The sequence below is a fragment of the Abrus precatorius genome, unplaced genomic scaffold (assembly GCF_003935025.1).
Source record: "Abrus precatorius isolate BTA unplaced genomic scaffold, Abrus_2018 Scaffold8, whole genome shotgun sequence".
Classification (NCBI taxonomy): domain Eukaryota; kingdom Viridiplantae; phylum Streptophyta; class Magnoliopsida; order Fabales; family Fabaceae; genus Abrus; species Abrus precatorius.
Genome location: NW_020874428.1, coordinates 25,518,741 through 25,535,873, shown reverse-complemented (window position 1 = coordinate 25,535,873; position 17,133 = coordinate 25,518,741). Strand labels below are relative to the sequence as shown.

The window sequence follows — 17,133 nt, the reverse complement described above, 5'->3', positions numbered from 1 at the left end:
AATCCTCGCTACACGAATAATGCCCTTTAATTAATTTTAAAGAATATGTAAAAAATTATAATTAATAGTATTAAAATAAATATAAATATTTGATTAATTATATAAAAACTAAACACGCACGTAGTATATTATTTTTTGATTACCTATTCAGTTTAATTCAAATCTTATTCGAATAGCGTAAATATAATAAATGAATCTATGGTTAAAAAAAATTTAAATTTAAGATTTTACTCGTTTCTTATTTAACTATCCTCTATATATACATATAGTATATCTTTGATTTTACATTAATTTATTTTGTCAATATAAAACTATTTCTTATAACATTTGAATAAGCATATAATTTTAGGTTATTTTACAATAGAAGTTGACTTTTATTAATATAGTAGAGCTAATTAGAATAATGTTAATAGGTTGTATAATACTGTTAATTATAATTTTGATCATCACTCATAGACTTTAGTTGTCACGAGATGATCATCACTCATCACTCATCTTTGTTAGTTGGTTTGTTTTTGAATGATTCAGATCTTTGATAGGATGAACATTTTGATATATCATGAATTGTTGTTTTCTATATATGCAGACAATTAATTATTACATGCAACACGCATAGACTTTAGTTGGGCTTGAGGAGAATGCGTCTATCTAGGCCAATTGAAACACCAGAGTAATGTTGTTGTTCAGCACTTGGCCACTCGGCAACCCATTCCCATGTTTCTTCTTTTTCCCGCGCCCCAAAGGTTATCGTTTGAGATACGTTATCCTGATATCGTCTCAATGTGGTAAGGCTTGGAAAAGGATTACCAGGCAGCACTACCCGCATCTTGATGCCATAACCAAAAGCCTCGTAAAGCTCGAGCCTCCTCAAATTGGGCAAGCCCATGAGAGCCGGCCCAGGATCCTTTAATAGTATCGTATTCATCAACTTTAATACAAGCAAGTTTTGTAGAGAAGCAGCACACACCCAACTTGGTAACTCGAATAGATTTCCGTTCAAATGTAAGTTTTGAAGGTGTGGAGGTGGACACACATCTTCCAACTCAAACTCGTAATCTGTTTGAAGCATTAGAGAGCGCAAATTTATTAATCTAGAAATGCATGAACACACTTCGCTCCACTGTTCCTCTCTCAATTTAACTAAACCCAACTTTCTCAATTGGGTCAACCTCCCCAGATCCTTCATCCACTCCCTCTTTTCTGGTACCTCAAGGAAGCACACATTTTGTAATGAATCAAACTTTCCAATTTCGCATGTTACCTTCACACCACATGATTTTTTATCATATGATGAAATATAATCTCCCCCATTTTCTTCCCTGTACAAATATACTATTTCCTTCTCAACCTCCCCCCATCTCCTATGAATTTTGTCGGTTTGATGGCAACGAGAAATCAAAAGATGGCGAAGCTTTTTATGAAGCATTGATATCTCCTCAGGTAATTCAACAATTAAGGTGTACCTCAGGTCCAACGTTTCTAGCCTTTGCAGATTCCCAATAGACTTTGGAAGCTTTGAGAGTTTAGTATTTCTCAAACACAAATACCGTAGGAGGAGCAAGGTGCAAATTTCTTCAGGAAATGCATCTAAGGGAGCTCTTTCCAAATCTAACACACTAAGCAGCTTATTAAACTTAAAGCCAATATCACGCAATAAGAAAGTATCATTTGCATTTTTCTCAGCCTCATCACCAGGGATATTAAAGAACATTAACAGAGAACGAAGTCGCTGAGGCAATGCCAAAAGTAAGTTGATGTCAGTACCTCTCTTTATCGCATTTGCATGGATACATAATCGCCTTGCTCCAACTTCCATCGCATCTGCCATGTGAACAAATCTCTCTTCTTTTGACTTTGAGAGAACAATTTCTCGTAGAAAGTCATGGATGCGAAACAAGTTTACTCTTCCACTTCCATCCTCTCTTTCTATAACTATTTGTATCAAACTTCTGTTAACAAGCTCACACAAATAGCTGGCAGCATCTTCCTCCACCGTTCTTCTACCTCTCTTTGCCACAAAACCTTCTGCTATCCACAACCGAATCACTTTCGTCCACTTTATGGAAGAGTCTTCTGGGAAAATACACAGGTACATAAAACAGGGTTTGAGGTGATAAGGCAAATCATCAAAGCTCAAAGAGAGTATCTTTTTGGTCATTTCTAGTTCAGGATTTTCCTTCAACTCAATGTCAAGACTCTCTTGGACGTTCTTCCAAGCGTCAACGTCACCCACCTTTTTGGTACTTAAAAGGCCACTAATTGCCAATATAGCAATAGGAACTCCCTTGCACTTGTTAGAAACAATGTCTTTGCAAATGGGTTCCAAATGGGAAGGGCAATGTTGTGTTGGGAATGTTCTCTTACAGAACAGATCCCAAGAATCATGGTCAGTCAAAGGTTGTAGCCAATAGACATAACCACCGTACTCCGCGCAAGAGTGGTTTGCCACGTTTTCCATGCGGGTAGTAACAATGACTCTGCTCCCATGGTTGTTTCTGGGGAATGACAGTTTAATCTGATCCCAGTGTTTGGTTTTCCACACGTCATCAACCACAATCAAGTACCTTTCATTCTCGAGCCTTTCCCTCAGTCTTACTTTCAACTGATGCAATGGGAGTTGCAACAATTGTTTCATTTCCAACATTTCTCCATCTCTGGAGAACAACTGCTCAGTTATATCTTTGAAAAACTCATCTTCCATCAGGGTTTGGGAAACAATGCCAAACACACATCGTTCGAAATGGGACGACATGTCACGACAGATTTGTCTGGCTAAGGTTGTTTTACCCAACCCTCCCATGCCAAAAATGGAGACAACTCTGAGATTTGGGTCACCATCGTTGAGAAATTTCTCCACCTCCTCCTTTGCTGCGTCAATGCCAACCAATTGCCTTTCATCAACCAAAGCTGGAACATCCCTTCGAAACTGATCCACCTCCGAAGTGCTTGAACTCGAACCATTCTTGTAGAGTGAAGGATCATAGCCATACCTTTTTGGACGATCTGCTGTTTCATTCACTCTGCCTCTGATCCTTTGTAGCTCAGAACCGATTTCGTGCCTCGCTTTCCACTTTCTGAAAGCAGAACAAATGCTTCCGAAACATGTGGTACATGCACCACCTACATCGTATCAGAACAACTTGAACAGAAACATTGGGTCCAAGGGCATAAACTTTTTAATTTAATTTAAATACACTCTTTATAATAACACATTTTACTCAATTATAAACTGAGACATCAATAAAAGCTATTAAGTTTCATAATAATTAATATTCATAATATATTTTGATCAAATAATAATTTTTAAAAAATTCTCATATTTTTATAATTTTTCTTAAAATATTGTATTTTAGTTTTTTTTTCAACGGAGTTTCATGCCATAAAAAATTACTTATTTATAAGATAAATATACTACACATTTTCATCCGTATTTGCATTATAGCTGACTGTTTGACCAGAATTAAGTAATCTAATTTCTAAATCTTAATTTACTTTTTAAATCTGAGACAGCAGTCCCTTTTCATATCAATTTGGTTTCTTAGTTACTCTGTAAACCCCAGTTTAAAATTTTTTTTAACCCGATTATGCGTATTTAGATATTTTACCCCTTTAACTTTATTTTTTAAAATTTATAAAAAGATGTTTTACTTTAAACTGAATAAATATGGTACTGTATTATTCATAAGATAACATTAAAAAAAAATTAATATCATTGAAACTATATTATTACACTGTTAATTTTCTTATTTATTTTAAAAAATCATTTTTAAATGTTAATATTCAATATTAAAAAATTATAAATATGACGACGGTGAATTAATGCATGATATTTAAATCAATAACATTAGTAACTTAGACTTTAAAAAATTATTTATGACAATTGTGTTATTTAACTGTTAGTACAATAGTTTTTTAATATTTTATAATTTTTCTTAGATAATTTTGGGATTTTTATTTTATTTTTAGAAAGCTATAATGTGACAAAAATTTATTCAAAGTTATCACAAAGTATTCCTTATTATGTACATAGATGTATATATAATTATATATGTATCCTATAATATTACCTATACTCCTATTTATTTGTCTTATATTTACGTGAATTGATAGATAAATTTTTATAAGAGAAAAAAAATAATATACAAAATCAATAAAACACTTCTCATAAATTTAATTTAATTTATATTTTTTTTACAAGTTACTCGCATTTAACTTATTTAAAATTTGAAGAGATAAGTTTAACTTAAACAGAGAAGTTTTATTATTATTTTTCTGTTACAATAATTTATCTGTGAATTTACCAAACATGGTCAATATTAATTATTTTTCCTATGTTAATGTTTTTGTAAATTTGAAATATTTGTACTATTTCTAAATTCAATAATAAAAAAGAAATCTATTAATAATGAGTAAATAAGTGAATCGTATAAGTATAGTTAAATATAATTTAATTTTAACAACGAAAACAAAAAATTGAATTAAAAACTATAATATAAAATGTAATTCTTTATTTGATTTATTTTTGGTTTAATTGATATTTAATATTTTCATATCAATTTAGCAATTTGAGAATGATTTATTTGATTTTAAATATCCCAGTAATTAACTTAGTCATTTAAATCAATATAAAACCTAAATTACCAAATTGTGTAGCACACAGTAAAAAAAAAGAAGCTAATAATAAAATCACAGAAACGATATGCAAGTACCTGCTTCATCATCTTCAGAAGCAATCCGAAGCACGTAGTCATCCACAACATCTTCTATCTCAAAAGCAACATTTCTCACTTGCTCTACCCATATCTTTAGCATTGGGTCGTTCTCTTTTTGGACCTCTGCAAATCTTAAGAAAATTTTCATGGTTGCAAGTTCATCTGAAAGTTTCTTAATTTCATCTTTAACTCCTTTCTGCAAATTCACCTCTTCTTTTATTATTCGAGAAAGTTCATTTAGTAATATTTCTACTACACTGTCTGTCATGCTTTTTCCCTCTCTCTCTAATTGGACACCCTTTCTCTTTGTATAATTAAAGAAAGAGCAAGTTGAAATATTTTAGGTTGCAATGCAAAATGATAGATCATGTGCAAATTTATACGTAAAATATTGCTTTGAAGCATTATGATGCACCCTGCTTGCTTGTAAGTTGTAACATGTAAGCATATATTCTTCTCATTTTTCTTGATGAAGAACACATGTAGATAGGGATAAGAATTATTCTTATTCTTAAACAATTATGGAAGCTTAATTTATTCTCTTGTTTTGCAATGATCGTGAGAAATGTATTTCTCGTTTTCCTTATAAAGAATAAATTGTCTAGTTAGAGAAAAACTTCTATTTTGTTATTAGATCATTTTGTAAAGGGTTTAATTTGATGTATTTTTAGTATAGATTTTTTAAATTATCAATTAATTAAAATACTTGGCATGTGTTACTTTAAATTAATATATTTTAATTAAACCCTTTTATAAAAATATTTAAGCTTAATATTTTATAAGAGTTTACACGCACAATAAATTTAAAAAGTTATTTTCTTTTCCTCTTGCAATTTTGGGAAGGATATTTATTAATTCAAATTTAAAGTAGAATGATGACATTACTGGTATGATTTTTACTTGAAGAATTAACCAATTACTTGTTATGTTTATTCTCTTAATATTTTGTTCACTCCTTTCTTTTTAAAATGACTAGTTTCTTAATAAAAATCTGAAGCTGACATGATAAAAAGTGTATTTGAACCAAATAAACACAAAATTAACTGCCCATTAAAATTTTAATCATTTATTTATTTGAATTTATAGAATGCTATGAGTTTCTTTGGGAAAAGGGGAATTTTGGGTCTTATTGGTGTCAATATATATATTTTTGTTGTTCATATACCTGGTATTCATAATTTTATTTTGTTGCAATTACATGATGATTAATTGATTCTGGTTTATTAGTGTACCCTTAAGATTAATTGTTTTTATAAATAGTTATTTTAATCTTAGAATGAAGTTGTTATCCTCTTCATACATCTTATATGAAGATTAATAGTGTTTCCCTGTCTCTCTCTTCCACATTAAATTTTTGTTATTTTGAAGGTCATCATGTTATCACATCCTTTTGGATTTTGAAAGGATTGTGTTATATCCTTATTTGCAACTTATGAGAGACCAAAAAAATAAAAATGTTTTGTTGTTTGATAACACTTTAACTAAACATCACCATGAATCTATTCTTGAACTTTCGTCAACTTGAAAATAAGTATTTTTTTTTATTTCATAACCTTTGAGAATGAATCAAGATAAGAATTATACTTTAACCAAGTATTCACTACAAATCTATTCTTAACTTCTATGATATTGGAGTAAAAAACTGTACTTGTGATCAAATTATGATAAGAATTATATTTAAATATGAAATGTAAATATGTCATAGGGCTTTGTGTTGATTATAAGAAATTAATGTAATACCCATTTTCCTTACAAAGATATATTTGATAAGTATTCAAGTAGTGCTTAAAAGTAGAATAGAGATGTTGAGAATGAATAGAAAACTTGTATGGATTAATTTAACTCTCTATAATACAATATATGTTATATATACAATTTACAACAAGTGGAATATGCTGACCAATCTTAAAAACAGAAACTGCTTAGCAATGATAATTCAAAATTAAGTATAATAAAACACAAACTTAACTATCCTTTAAAATAACGAAAAAAAAAAGCTTCTAGTTTCTTATATCATTTTACAAGTGACAAGTGAAGATTTTGAAGCCAAAATTTTTATAAGATTTTACGCAAACTAAATATTCGAACATGTTAATTTTATTGATATATGTTTAGCAGTTTTAGAATTAATATTTATCAATTCAAATTTAAGATGACTGACGCTTATTATAGTACAATTTTTTTGATGTGAAAGCCAAGAAAATTATTTTAATCACAATTGCATGATTTCTATCCACTAAATTTCGTTTTAACAGTTTAATGTTTAATCAACAAAACACCAAAAATACGTATTCGTACTAATTTTTTATGGTATCTTTCGTACCAAATATCAATTCTTATTTAAAATACTATCAAAATGTTATATATTTTCAATAAATATATAACATTTTTTATAGTATTTTCAATTAATAAAATTATTTTAAATAATAATATTTTAAAATATTTTGATTTAATTATATAGCTATGAATAATATGTATAAATATGATAAATATTTAATAAAAATAAATAAATTTAAAATATAATTTATTTTAAAATAGTATTTTTATTGTTGAGTATGAAAAAATTCAATTAAATATTAATGATTAATATATATTAATAACTATAAATTTAAGAGATAAAATGATTAATATAGAAGGAAACATAGTGATCCGGTAAGCTTGTTAACTAAATAATTGATTAAAAATTTAGAATTCTTATTGATCATCCAAATTTTAAGTTTAATTTATCTCGTAAATCTATTGATTAGATGATGGTACTATCGCATTTTACCTAATTATCTAAGAGATATTAAAGTTGATCGGATCTTGAAAATGGAATAAGAATAATGCGACTATTACAATTGACGAAAGAAAATATGCACTGAAAGAATTATAAGATTCACTGTCATCATTAGTTATAGATTTAGTTATTCATATTAATAAAAATAGAAAATAAAATTAAATAATGAAAATAATTTATAATTTTATAAAAAAAAATTAAAAAAAATTGATTGTATCGAGATGTTTTGACATCAAAGAATGAGTGAATAATTTTATGGGTGTTTGATGATTTTAAAACTCCAATTGTTCAACCTGTGAAATGAGAAGATGAATTAAATATAAATAATGAAATAGACAGATAAATAAGATATATCTTTCTTATTTATGACCTCTCTTTTAATTTAATAAATCTTCCTTGGATTGGCCAAATTATCATCTAAAGTTTTTAATTTTAAACTAAACATAATTGGGCAGGCTTCAGATTTCTTAAAAGTAGTTTAGATTTAATTTATTTTACTTCAGAAAACACACTTTAGCCCATTCACTTGTTTTTTATAATATAATTAATTAAGTAATTAATTGAAATAATTAATAATTCATAATTCATAATCAATACTATTTCATTTGATTACCGGAAAAAATTGAACTAGGTGGGTGTACCATTTCAATCAACATGTTACTTTTGCATATTTTATTTATCATTTTCTTAGTCTATCTCTAGATGTATTTATCCAAGAAATGGCCATAAAGTATTTTTCATTTTAACAATTTTAACATAAATTCAAATAAACATAATTTATTGATTACATGATACGATGTTCAAAGGTCACAGCAGCAGAGTGTTCTTTAACATAATTTATTGATTACAATGAGTGCAGGCAAATTGATGTTTGTTGAACCTTATCCCATCCCACATAGCAGCTTCCACTCTGTCACAGTTGAAGTTCAGTAGAGTATGGGGTTCCGATCACACTCACAACTCCTTCTTCTTCATATCCTCTTTCTTACTTTCTTCATCTTTATTCCTTCATCACTTTCACAATCCAACCAGAACCAGGTGATCATAAACACTAATCACTCAACTGTAATTTCCATTTCTAGTGTTTGTCTTCCGTTATAATTCATCTTTCTTTGTTTGTGAATGGTTCAGTTCTGTGATGCTGCAACTGGAACTGGGATTCCACAGTCCAAGTTGTTGATCAAGGGTGGCACTGTTGTCAATGCTCACCAACAACACATTGCCGATGTTTATGTGGAAGATGGAATCATTGTTGCCGTCGTTCCCAACATCAGGGTACACGTGCTTTCTAACAACTCGCGTTTTTGTTACTTTCTGCTTTCTGATGTCATTGATTCCATTCCCAGGTTGGAGATGACGTCACTGTCGTAGATGCCACTGGGAAATATGTCATGACAGGTTTCAATCTCACACCTACACAATGACAATTTACCACAAAGTATAATTATTATTTTTAAACATGAAATTGCACGGATAAGAAATTAATGAATAATGATTTAGATGATGATGATGATGATGACAGACTCTGAATGACTCTTTTTGTTAACTGACAGGAGGCATTGATCCTCACACCCACTTAGACTTTGGATCGTTTGATGACTTCTTCAGTGGTCAGGCTGCGGCATTAGCAGGTGGGATCACGATGCACATTGACTTCGTTATACCAATTAATGGGAGTTTGACAGCTGGTTTTGAAGCCTATGAAAAAAGGGCAAAGAAGTCTTGTATGGATTATGGTTTCCATATGGTTATTACCAAATGGGATGAAACTGTTTCAAGAGAGATGGAGCTCATGGTCAAGGAGAAAGGTCGTTATTTATTATTTCCATGTTGCATGTTGGATAATTTGGTTGACTATGTGACAATAATCCTTGGGTGAGTTCTGTGGAATTTATTTAAGGGGTTATATCTTTGTTTTGTAATTGCGGGGATCAACTCTTTTAAGTTTTTCATGGCATACAAAGATTTGTTATGATCAATGATGAGATTCTTCTAGAAGGATTGAAAAAATGCAAGTCTCTTGGTGCCTTAGCCATGGTCCATGCAGAAAATGGAGATGCTGTGTATGAAGGGCAAAAGAAAATGATAGAACTTGGAATAACTGGTCCTGAGGGGCACGCTCTTTCTAGGCCTGCAGTGGTAAATTCTCAAATTTGTTCATTTTATGTAGAATTTACTGAGTAATGTCTGATAGAACATGTCTGGTTTCATGCTGGTTTCAAAATTTGCTAACATGTAACCACTAACCATCCTAGTTTGACACATATTGTGTTCAGTTTTCATCTGTTTTGATGAACCACATTTAGTTGGTATTTGATCATACTGATTACTTGATTTGTTTTCTTATTTTTTGTGATTACTCAAAGTCAAAATATCTCTGTGATTTATAGGACATTCGCTATTTAATTTTGTTATCGGTGTAGTTGGAAGGAGAGGCAACTGCTCGTGCTATTCGCTTAGCAGATTTTGTGAATACCCCTTTATATGTGGTTCATGTAATGAGCATTGATGCAATGGAAGAAATTGCAAAAGCCCGGAAATCTGGTTCTTTAACTTTTAGCTTTAATCTCATTTTTTTTTTATTAACGCGTGCGTTCATTAAGATAAAGTAGATGATTACGGCATATAAAGATAAGAAATCCATTTTTGTAGAAAAACTGAGTTGAAGGAATACTTCCCCTCTTTTAATTCGTTCCTGAAAGAAGAGAAAATAATTTCTGATAGACTGGATCAAAATGAAGATGAACAAAACGGGAACTTTATGTTTCACTGTGATATTTTAAGTGTTATTGGTCCTTGATAACTTAGTTTAAGTAATAATAAGGTCACCTGCTTGTTTTTGTGGAACAGGACAAAGGGTAATTAGAGAGCCTATTGTCTCAGGATTAGCCCTTGATGAATCTTGGCTTTGGCATCCTGACTTTAAGATTGCAGCAAAGCAAGTGCCTTCACTTGTTTCATTGTATTGATGTTTTCAGTTTTAATAACATAAGCCGTATTCATTTGCATGTTTCAGGTATGTCATGAGTCCCCCTATCAGGAAACGAGATAAGGCCCTTCAAGCTGCCCTGTCAACAGGAGTTTTGCAGGTTTCACATTGAGTCAAGCTTTAGTTCATTATTCATTTAAAGATGACGATTTGAGTTTGAGGAAGTAGTTAGGATGGTATCACAATGACATGCATCAAATTCATAGCACTTTTGATTATTTCTGATCTCTGAATTATGTGTACCCTGTGCCCAATTTTCTTCCCTTTGCTAAGATTGTTTATTTGACTTAACGATACTTTTTACACATTGCAGCTGGTAGGAACTGATCATTGTGCCTTTAATTCCACCCAGAAAGCTCTTGGGATTGATGATTTCCGGAAAATTCCTAATGGTGTCAATGGTAATCACACGAGGTCCTGGATATTTGTATCCTTAATACATTCTTTCTGATTTTGAAATCTTTCCTGACTAATATGCTTTGGAACCCAAAATCTCTAGGCATTGAAGAAAGGATGCATTTGGTATGGGATATCATGGTGGTAAGATATCAACTACCAGCTAGCCCCTCCCTTCTTTTAAGATTGGGATAAAGTGGGATGTGGATCCGCTCCAGTAGTTAACACAGGGACTGAACGTTCAGTTTTATTTTTCTTAAACAAAAATGTACCCATTTAAGCAAAAATGCAGAAAATGACAAAAAAAATTTATACAAAATGAGTTAAAATGGACAGCTAATTTTGCATAAAAAATTGTCCTTTTTTACATTTTTCTTTAAACACGTTTAAGTAAAAATAAAATGTCTAATTCCCGCATTAACTAGAGCATATCTGCATCCGATAAAGTGGAGGGAAGAATAACCTTTTAACTAGAACTTATGGTTACATACTTACATCTCACAGGAATCTGGTCAAATATCTGTTACGGACTATGTCCGGTTGACAAGCACTGAATGGTATATTTTCAGTTTATCAAAGGCAAAATTAGATTCCAGTTCTTCTGGCAATAAAGGGAATTAAGAGTATTTTGTTATTTTTATTTTAATTTAATGAAGGGGTTTGGTAAAATGCCAAAAATATTGATGATATTTTTAATTCTACAATCATTTCAGTGCTAGAATCTTCAATATATATCCAAGGAAAGGAGCTATTTTCCCAGGATCTGATGCAGATATTATCGTCCTCAATCCAAATTCAGGTTTTGAGATAACTGCAAAGTCCCACCACTCTAGATTGGACACAAATATCTATGAGGGAAGGAAAGGAAAGGTACTGGTTTAATTATAATCTGGCATGTCTATGGATTGTAGTCACTGTTACTGACACCCCCAGTATGACATAAATCTTCTTGTTTTGGCTAAATATGTTTTTTCTAACCCATTTCCTCATAAGTCCTCCCTGGATTTTTTTCAGAACTTTATGAGGGCCTTTTACATTTTTTCCCTCATTTGGAATTAATTTTGTGTAAGAAATGGTATATGTTATCCTATTCGATTAGGGGCATTTCATTGATGTTGCTATCTTAAGGTTTGAACTTTGAATTCGGTAGGGGTCATTGGATTTGCATATGGTACAACACTACGGTTAATGGTTTAACATGGGCAGCTAGAATTCTCCTGCCTTAAGAGATTATTTACTAATTATTTTATAATTGTTGTCTTAGTGCATGTTTAGATTATTTATGAAAAAGCAGCCATTTATTTTTCAAAATCTCTCACATGAAGCTAATAAAAAACAAGTTATTATTATTCCAAAATAAGTTGAACCAAATATGCACTTATTTTATGGGCTAGCAGCAAGAACAATAAGTTATTGTCAACAGCATGCACTGTCAAAATTCCCTTTTGGTTGTGTGTTTGATGGACAAGACAAGAAGGATGCCATTTATCTAAATTCCTTTCTAGCCCCAGTGAAGCGAGGCAAATCTAGCAACTAAAAGATTTCCGATATCCCTTCTTAAACGTTTTACAAGGGGGGAAATCAAAGTGTGTTAAACCAGATTCTGTGCAAATAAAGGAAAATATGAATATTGTAACCACTCAAAATGCGACATGTATCAATCTAACGAGTACATTCTAACATATTTTTAATTATTAATTGAAATTTAGTGAGAAGAAAATGTGTTAAAAAAATATTAGAAAGCATTTTGTTAACATTTCTTAATTTATATACATGACCGAACATGGGCTTTTTATTTGTTAATTTGAAATTAAGTTATTAAAATATAACTTTTTCAAAACTAATTTCATTTCCCAAAATATAATGTCTCATGAAATGCATATAACATCAATAATTAATACATGCATGCATGGGATATTGAAGAATATATTTATTGAATGCTTGCATAGACACAGATTTTGGTTGGCCTTGGATGGTTAAATAAAAACTAATATACAAATAATTTTGCGGCAACAATTAATTAATCAACTGAAGCTAAGGGGATGAGATTGTCTAGGCCGACTAGAATAGTTCTATCCATGTCATCCATGTCAGTCAAACTAGCCACCCATTCCCAAACTTCATCCTTGGAATAGTCTTTGAAGGATGCCCTATAACCAGCATAATAATCAGAATATCCTCTCAACATGATGAGGCTTGGGAAAGGATTACCAGGGAGCACCACTCGCATCTTGATGCCATCATCGAAAGCCTTATAAAGCTCAAGCCTACTCAAATTGGGCAAACCCATGAGAGATGGGCCAGGGTCCTTCTTCAGTCTCGTATTCATCAACTTCAATAGAAGCAAGTTCTTTAGAGATGAACCACTTACCCAACTTGGTAACTCCTTTAGACTTCCATTCAAATGTAATTTTTGAAGGTTTGGAGGTGGACACACATCTTCCAACTCAAACCAGTAATCTGTTTGAAGCATTAGAGAGCGCAGATTTATTAATCTTGAAATGCATGAACATACTTCTCTCCACTGTTCCTTTCTCAATTTAACCAAACCCAACTTTCTCAGTTGCCTCAACCTCCCAAGATCCTTCATCCACATGCTGTTTTCTGGTGCTTCAAGGAAGCTCACCTTTTGTAATGAATCAAACTTTCCAATATTGCATGTTACCTTAACACCACATGATTTATGATCATACAAAGAAAAATAATAGTCCACATTTGTTTCTCCATTCAAATATACTATTTTTTTGTCAACATGACGTTTCGAATACTCTATTTCAGCTTGATGGCAACGAGAAATTAAAAGATGGCGAAGCTTTTTATGCAGCATTGATATCTCTTGAGGTAACTCAGCAATTAAGGTGTACTTAAGGTCCAACATTTCTAGCCTTTCCAAATTCCCAATAGACTTTGGAAGCTTTGAGATTTTAGTATTTCTCAAACACAAATACCGTAGGAGGAGCAAGGTGCAAATTTCTTCAGGAAATGCATCTAAGGGAGCTCTTTCCAAATCTAACACACTAAGCAGCTTATTAAACTTGAAGCCAATATCACGCGATAAAAAAGTATCATTTGCATTTTCCTCAGCCTCATCACCAGGGATATTAAAGAACATCAATAGAGATCGTAGTCGTTGAGGCAATGCCAAAAGTAAGTTAATGTCGATACCTCTCTTTGTCGCATTTGCATGGATACATAATCGCCTTGCTCCAACGTCCACCGTATCTGCCATTTGAACAAATCTCTCTTCTTTGGACTTTGAGAGAACAATATCTCGTAGAAAGTCGTGGATGCGATACCACTTCACCTTTCCACTTCCATCCTTTCTTTCTTTAACTATTTGTATCAAGCTTCTGTTAACAAGCTCACACAAATAGCTGTCAGCGTCTTCCTCCATCGTTCTTCCATCTCTCTTTGCCACAAAACCTTCTGCGATCCACAACCTAATCACTCTCGTCCACTTTATGAGAGAATCTTCTGGGAAAATACACAAGTACATATAACAAGGTTTGAGGTGATCAGGCAAATCATCAAAGCTCAAAGAGAGTATCTTTTTGGTCATTTCTAGTTCAGGATTTTCCTCTAACTCAATGTTAAGACTCTCTTGAACCTTCTTCCACTCGTCAACGTCACCCAACTTTTTGGTACTTAAAAGGCCACCAATTGCCAATATAGCAATAGGAACTCCCTTGCATTTGTTGAAAACAATGTCTTTGCAAATGGGTTCCAAATGGGAAGGGCAAGGCTGTTTTGGGAATGTTCTCTTACAGAACAGATCCCAGGAATCTTCTTGAGTCAAAGGTTGTAGTTGATGGACATCACCACCATACTCCACGCTAGAGTGGTTTGCCACGTGTGCCATGCGAGTTGTAACAATCACTCTGCTCCCATTGTTGTTTCTGGGGAATGACATTTTAATCTGATCCCAATGTTTTGTTTTCCACACGTCATCAACCACAATCAAGTACCTTTCATTCTCAAGCCTTTCCCTCAGTTTTTCTTTCAACCGATGTAATGGCAGTTGTAACAGTTGTTGCATTTCCAACATCTCTCCATCTTTGGAGAACAGCTGCTCAATTAAGTCTTTGAAAAACTCATCTTCCTTCAAGGTTTGGGAAACAATGCCAAACGCACGTCGTTCGAAATGGGACGACATGTCACGGAAGATTTGTTTGGCTAAGGTTGTTTTGCCCAACCCTCCCATGCCAACAATGGAGACTACTTTGAGACTGAGGTCACCATCGTTGAGCAAATTCACCACCTCCTCCTTTGCTGCATCTATGCCAACCAATTGCCTTTCGTCAACCGAAGCTGCAACATTCTTTCGAAACTGATCCATCTCTGAAGGGCCTGCGTCTGAGCTTGAACTCGAAGCTTGCTTGAAGAGTGAAGGATCATAGCCATACCTTTTTGGACGCTCTGCTATTTCACTCACTCTGCCTCTGATGTTTTGTAGCTCAGAACCGATTTGGTGCCTTGCTTTCCACTTTTTGAAAGGGGAACAAATGCTACGGAAACAAGTGTTATGTGCACTACCTACACCATCATCATGTTAGAGCAGCTTCAACAAAAACTTTGGTGCTAAGGTCATAAAATTTCGATACATTGTTTTCTAAATACACGAAAAAGAATATATTCAATGGAATGCAAAATCTTCAACCAATGTAAATGAGGGATGATTCTAAATTGATACACCTAAACCAAAATCAAACAATAAAATTCTAAATTGATTAGCCAATTTCTAAATCTTAATTTACTTTTGAAATCCGAAGTAATCACTTTTCATATCAATTTGGTTTCTTTTGATTTCTTAATTCGCCCATAAACGCGAGTCAATTCCTTTTTAACCTGAATATGGACAAGTTCGTATATTTGGGTATTTTTAAGTAAACAATTTTAACTTTATGTTTTATAATTTATCAATGCTTGTGTTTTGAAAGTGAAAAACTATGGTACTGTATCATTCATAAGATAACATTAAAAAAGTAAATTTTTATAAGTTTTGTTAAGTTTAACTCTTAAAATTGAATTTAAGAATCTAAAAATAAAAAATATATTAAAAAAACATATTCATAACATTAAAGATATAAAAGTGTAATAATATTTTTTTAATAAAAATTTACTATTATTAGTTACTTAAATTTAGTCTCAATAACATTTTTTATTTTTTAATATCTTAATATTATTACACTCTTGCTTATCTTAAAACTCAAAAAATAATTTTTAAATGTTAATACTCGTTATTAGAAAAATTGTAAAAATGATGATGGCGAATTAATGCATAATAATTAAATTCATAACACAAGTTACTTTTTTTTAGAAATAAGTATTTATAATAATTGTCTTATTTAACTATTAGTGCAATATTTTTTTTATATTTCACCAGTTTTTTTAATTTTTTGGGAATTTTAAAAAATTATTATTCGACTAACTTGTTTAAAATTATCATAAAATATTCAATATTGTATTAATAAATATAAGTATGCTTTACTTAATATAATTTAACAATTAACCAAATGACTATTTTTTTTTGGTACTTTTTTTTTCTCTTTATACATATTAATATCAACAAAGGTATTATTTTTAGAACATGTTATGTTTGTGTATCATATTGTATCCAATAATTTGGTGCCACATAACTCTAAAATTATCTTCCAAAGTAATCATAAAAGATTAATAAATGTCAACTACAATCTAACACGAAATAGTTTGAGCTACATATATCAATATAAAACCTAAACTACCAAAATTATGTAACATATAGTTTAAGCAAAAAATATCATATCAATAAGCTAAGAAAATCACACAAAAGGTTTCTTATTACCTGCATCATCATCGCTAGCAATTTGAAGCAAGTAGTCATCGACAACATCTTCTATCTCAAAAGCAACATCTCTCACTTGCTCCACCCATGGCTTAAGCCTTAGGTCTTTCTCTTGTTGGACATCAACAAATCTTAGAAAAGCTTTCATGGTTGCAAGTTCATCTTTAACCTTCTTAATTTCATCTTTCACTCCTTTCTGCAAATTTACCTCTTCCTTCACCACCCGAGAAAGTTCATTTAGTAATATTTCTACCACACTATCTGCCATTTTTTTTTCTTCCTATCTTAGTCTCTCTAACTCAACACCTTTTCTCTTTGCAGAATTAGGGAAAAAGCAAGCTTGCTAAACTTGAAATTCTTCTTGGTAGCAATTCCTATGATCATATGCTCAAATTTATATGTAAAATATTGTGCATGCATTGTTTTGAAGCATTTT

General features: G+C 31.6%; 2 protein-coding genes and 1 pseudogene across 2 annotated transcripts; 1 reads left to right on the top strand and 2 right to left on the bottom strand.

Moving 5' to 3' along the window:
- Positions 1–619: 619 nt before the first annotated feature.
- Positions 620–4,980, bottom strand: LOC113874538 (disease resistance protein RPM1-like). The gene is made up of 2 exons (XM_027512759.1): positions 4,710–4,980; positions 620–3,120 (listed from the first exon to the last, which is right to left on the bottom strand). Exons 1-2 carry the CDS (start codon positions 4,978–4,980, stop codon positions 620–622), a joined length of 2,772 nt encoding a protein of 923 aa, XP_027368560.1.
- Positions 4,981–8,367: 3,387 nt separating this feature from the next.
- LOC113874537 lies at positions 8,368–11,814 on the top strand (annotated as a pseudogene).
- A 1,082-nt stretch (positions 11,815–12,896) lies between these two features.
- Positions 12,897–16,965, bottom strand: LOC113874536 (disease resistance protein RPM1-like). Its single transcript, XM_027512758.1, has 2 exons — positions 16,698–16,965; positions 12,897–15,409 (listed from the first exon to the last, which is right to left on the bottom strand). Exons 1-2 carry the CDS (start codon positions 16,963–16,965, stop codon positions 12,897–12,899), a joined length of 2,781 nt encoding a protein of 926 aa, XP_027368559.1.
- Between the last annotated feature and the right edge of the window lie 168 nt (positions 16,966–17,133).

What these genes read in the sequence shown, in the direction of transcription:
- LOC113874538 (XM_027512759.1), bottom strand. Translation starts at nt 4,980, where the DNA reads ATGACAGACAGTGTAGTAGAAATATTACTAAATGAACTTTCTCGAATA. An exon ending in TTCTGAAGATGATGAAGCAG is followed by an intron (nt 3,121 to 4,709) that starts GTACTTGCATAT and finishes GATACGATGTAG; the next exon opens with GTGGTGCATGTACCACATGT.
- LOC113874536 (XM_027512758.1), bottom strand. Translation starts at nt 16,965, where the DNA reads ATGGCAGATAGTGTGGTAGAAATATTACTAAATGAACTTTCTCGGGTG. An exon ending in TGCTAGCGATGATGATGCAG is followed by an intron (nt 15,410 to 16,697) that starts GTAATAAGAAAC and finishes ATGATGGTGTAG; the next exon opens with GTAGTGCACATAACACTTGT.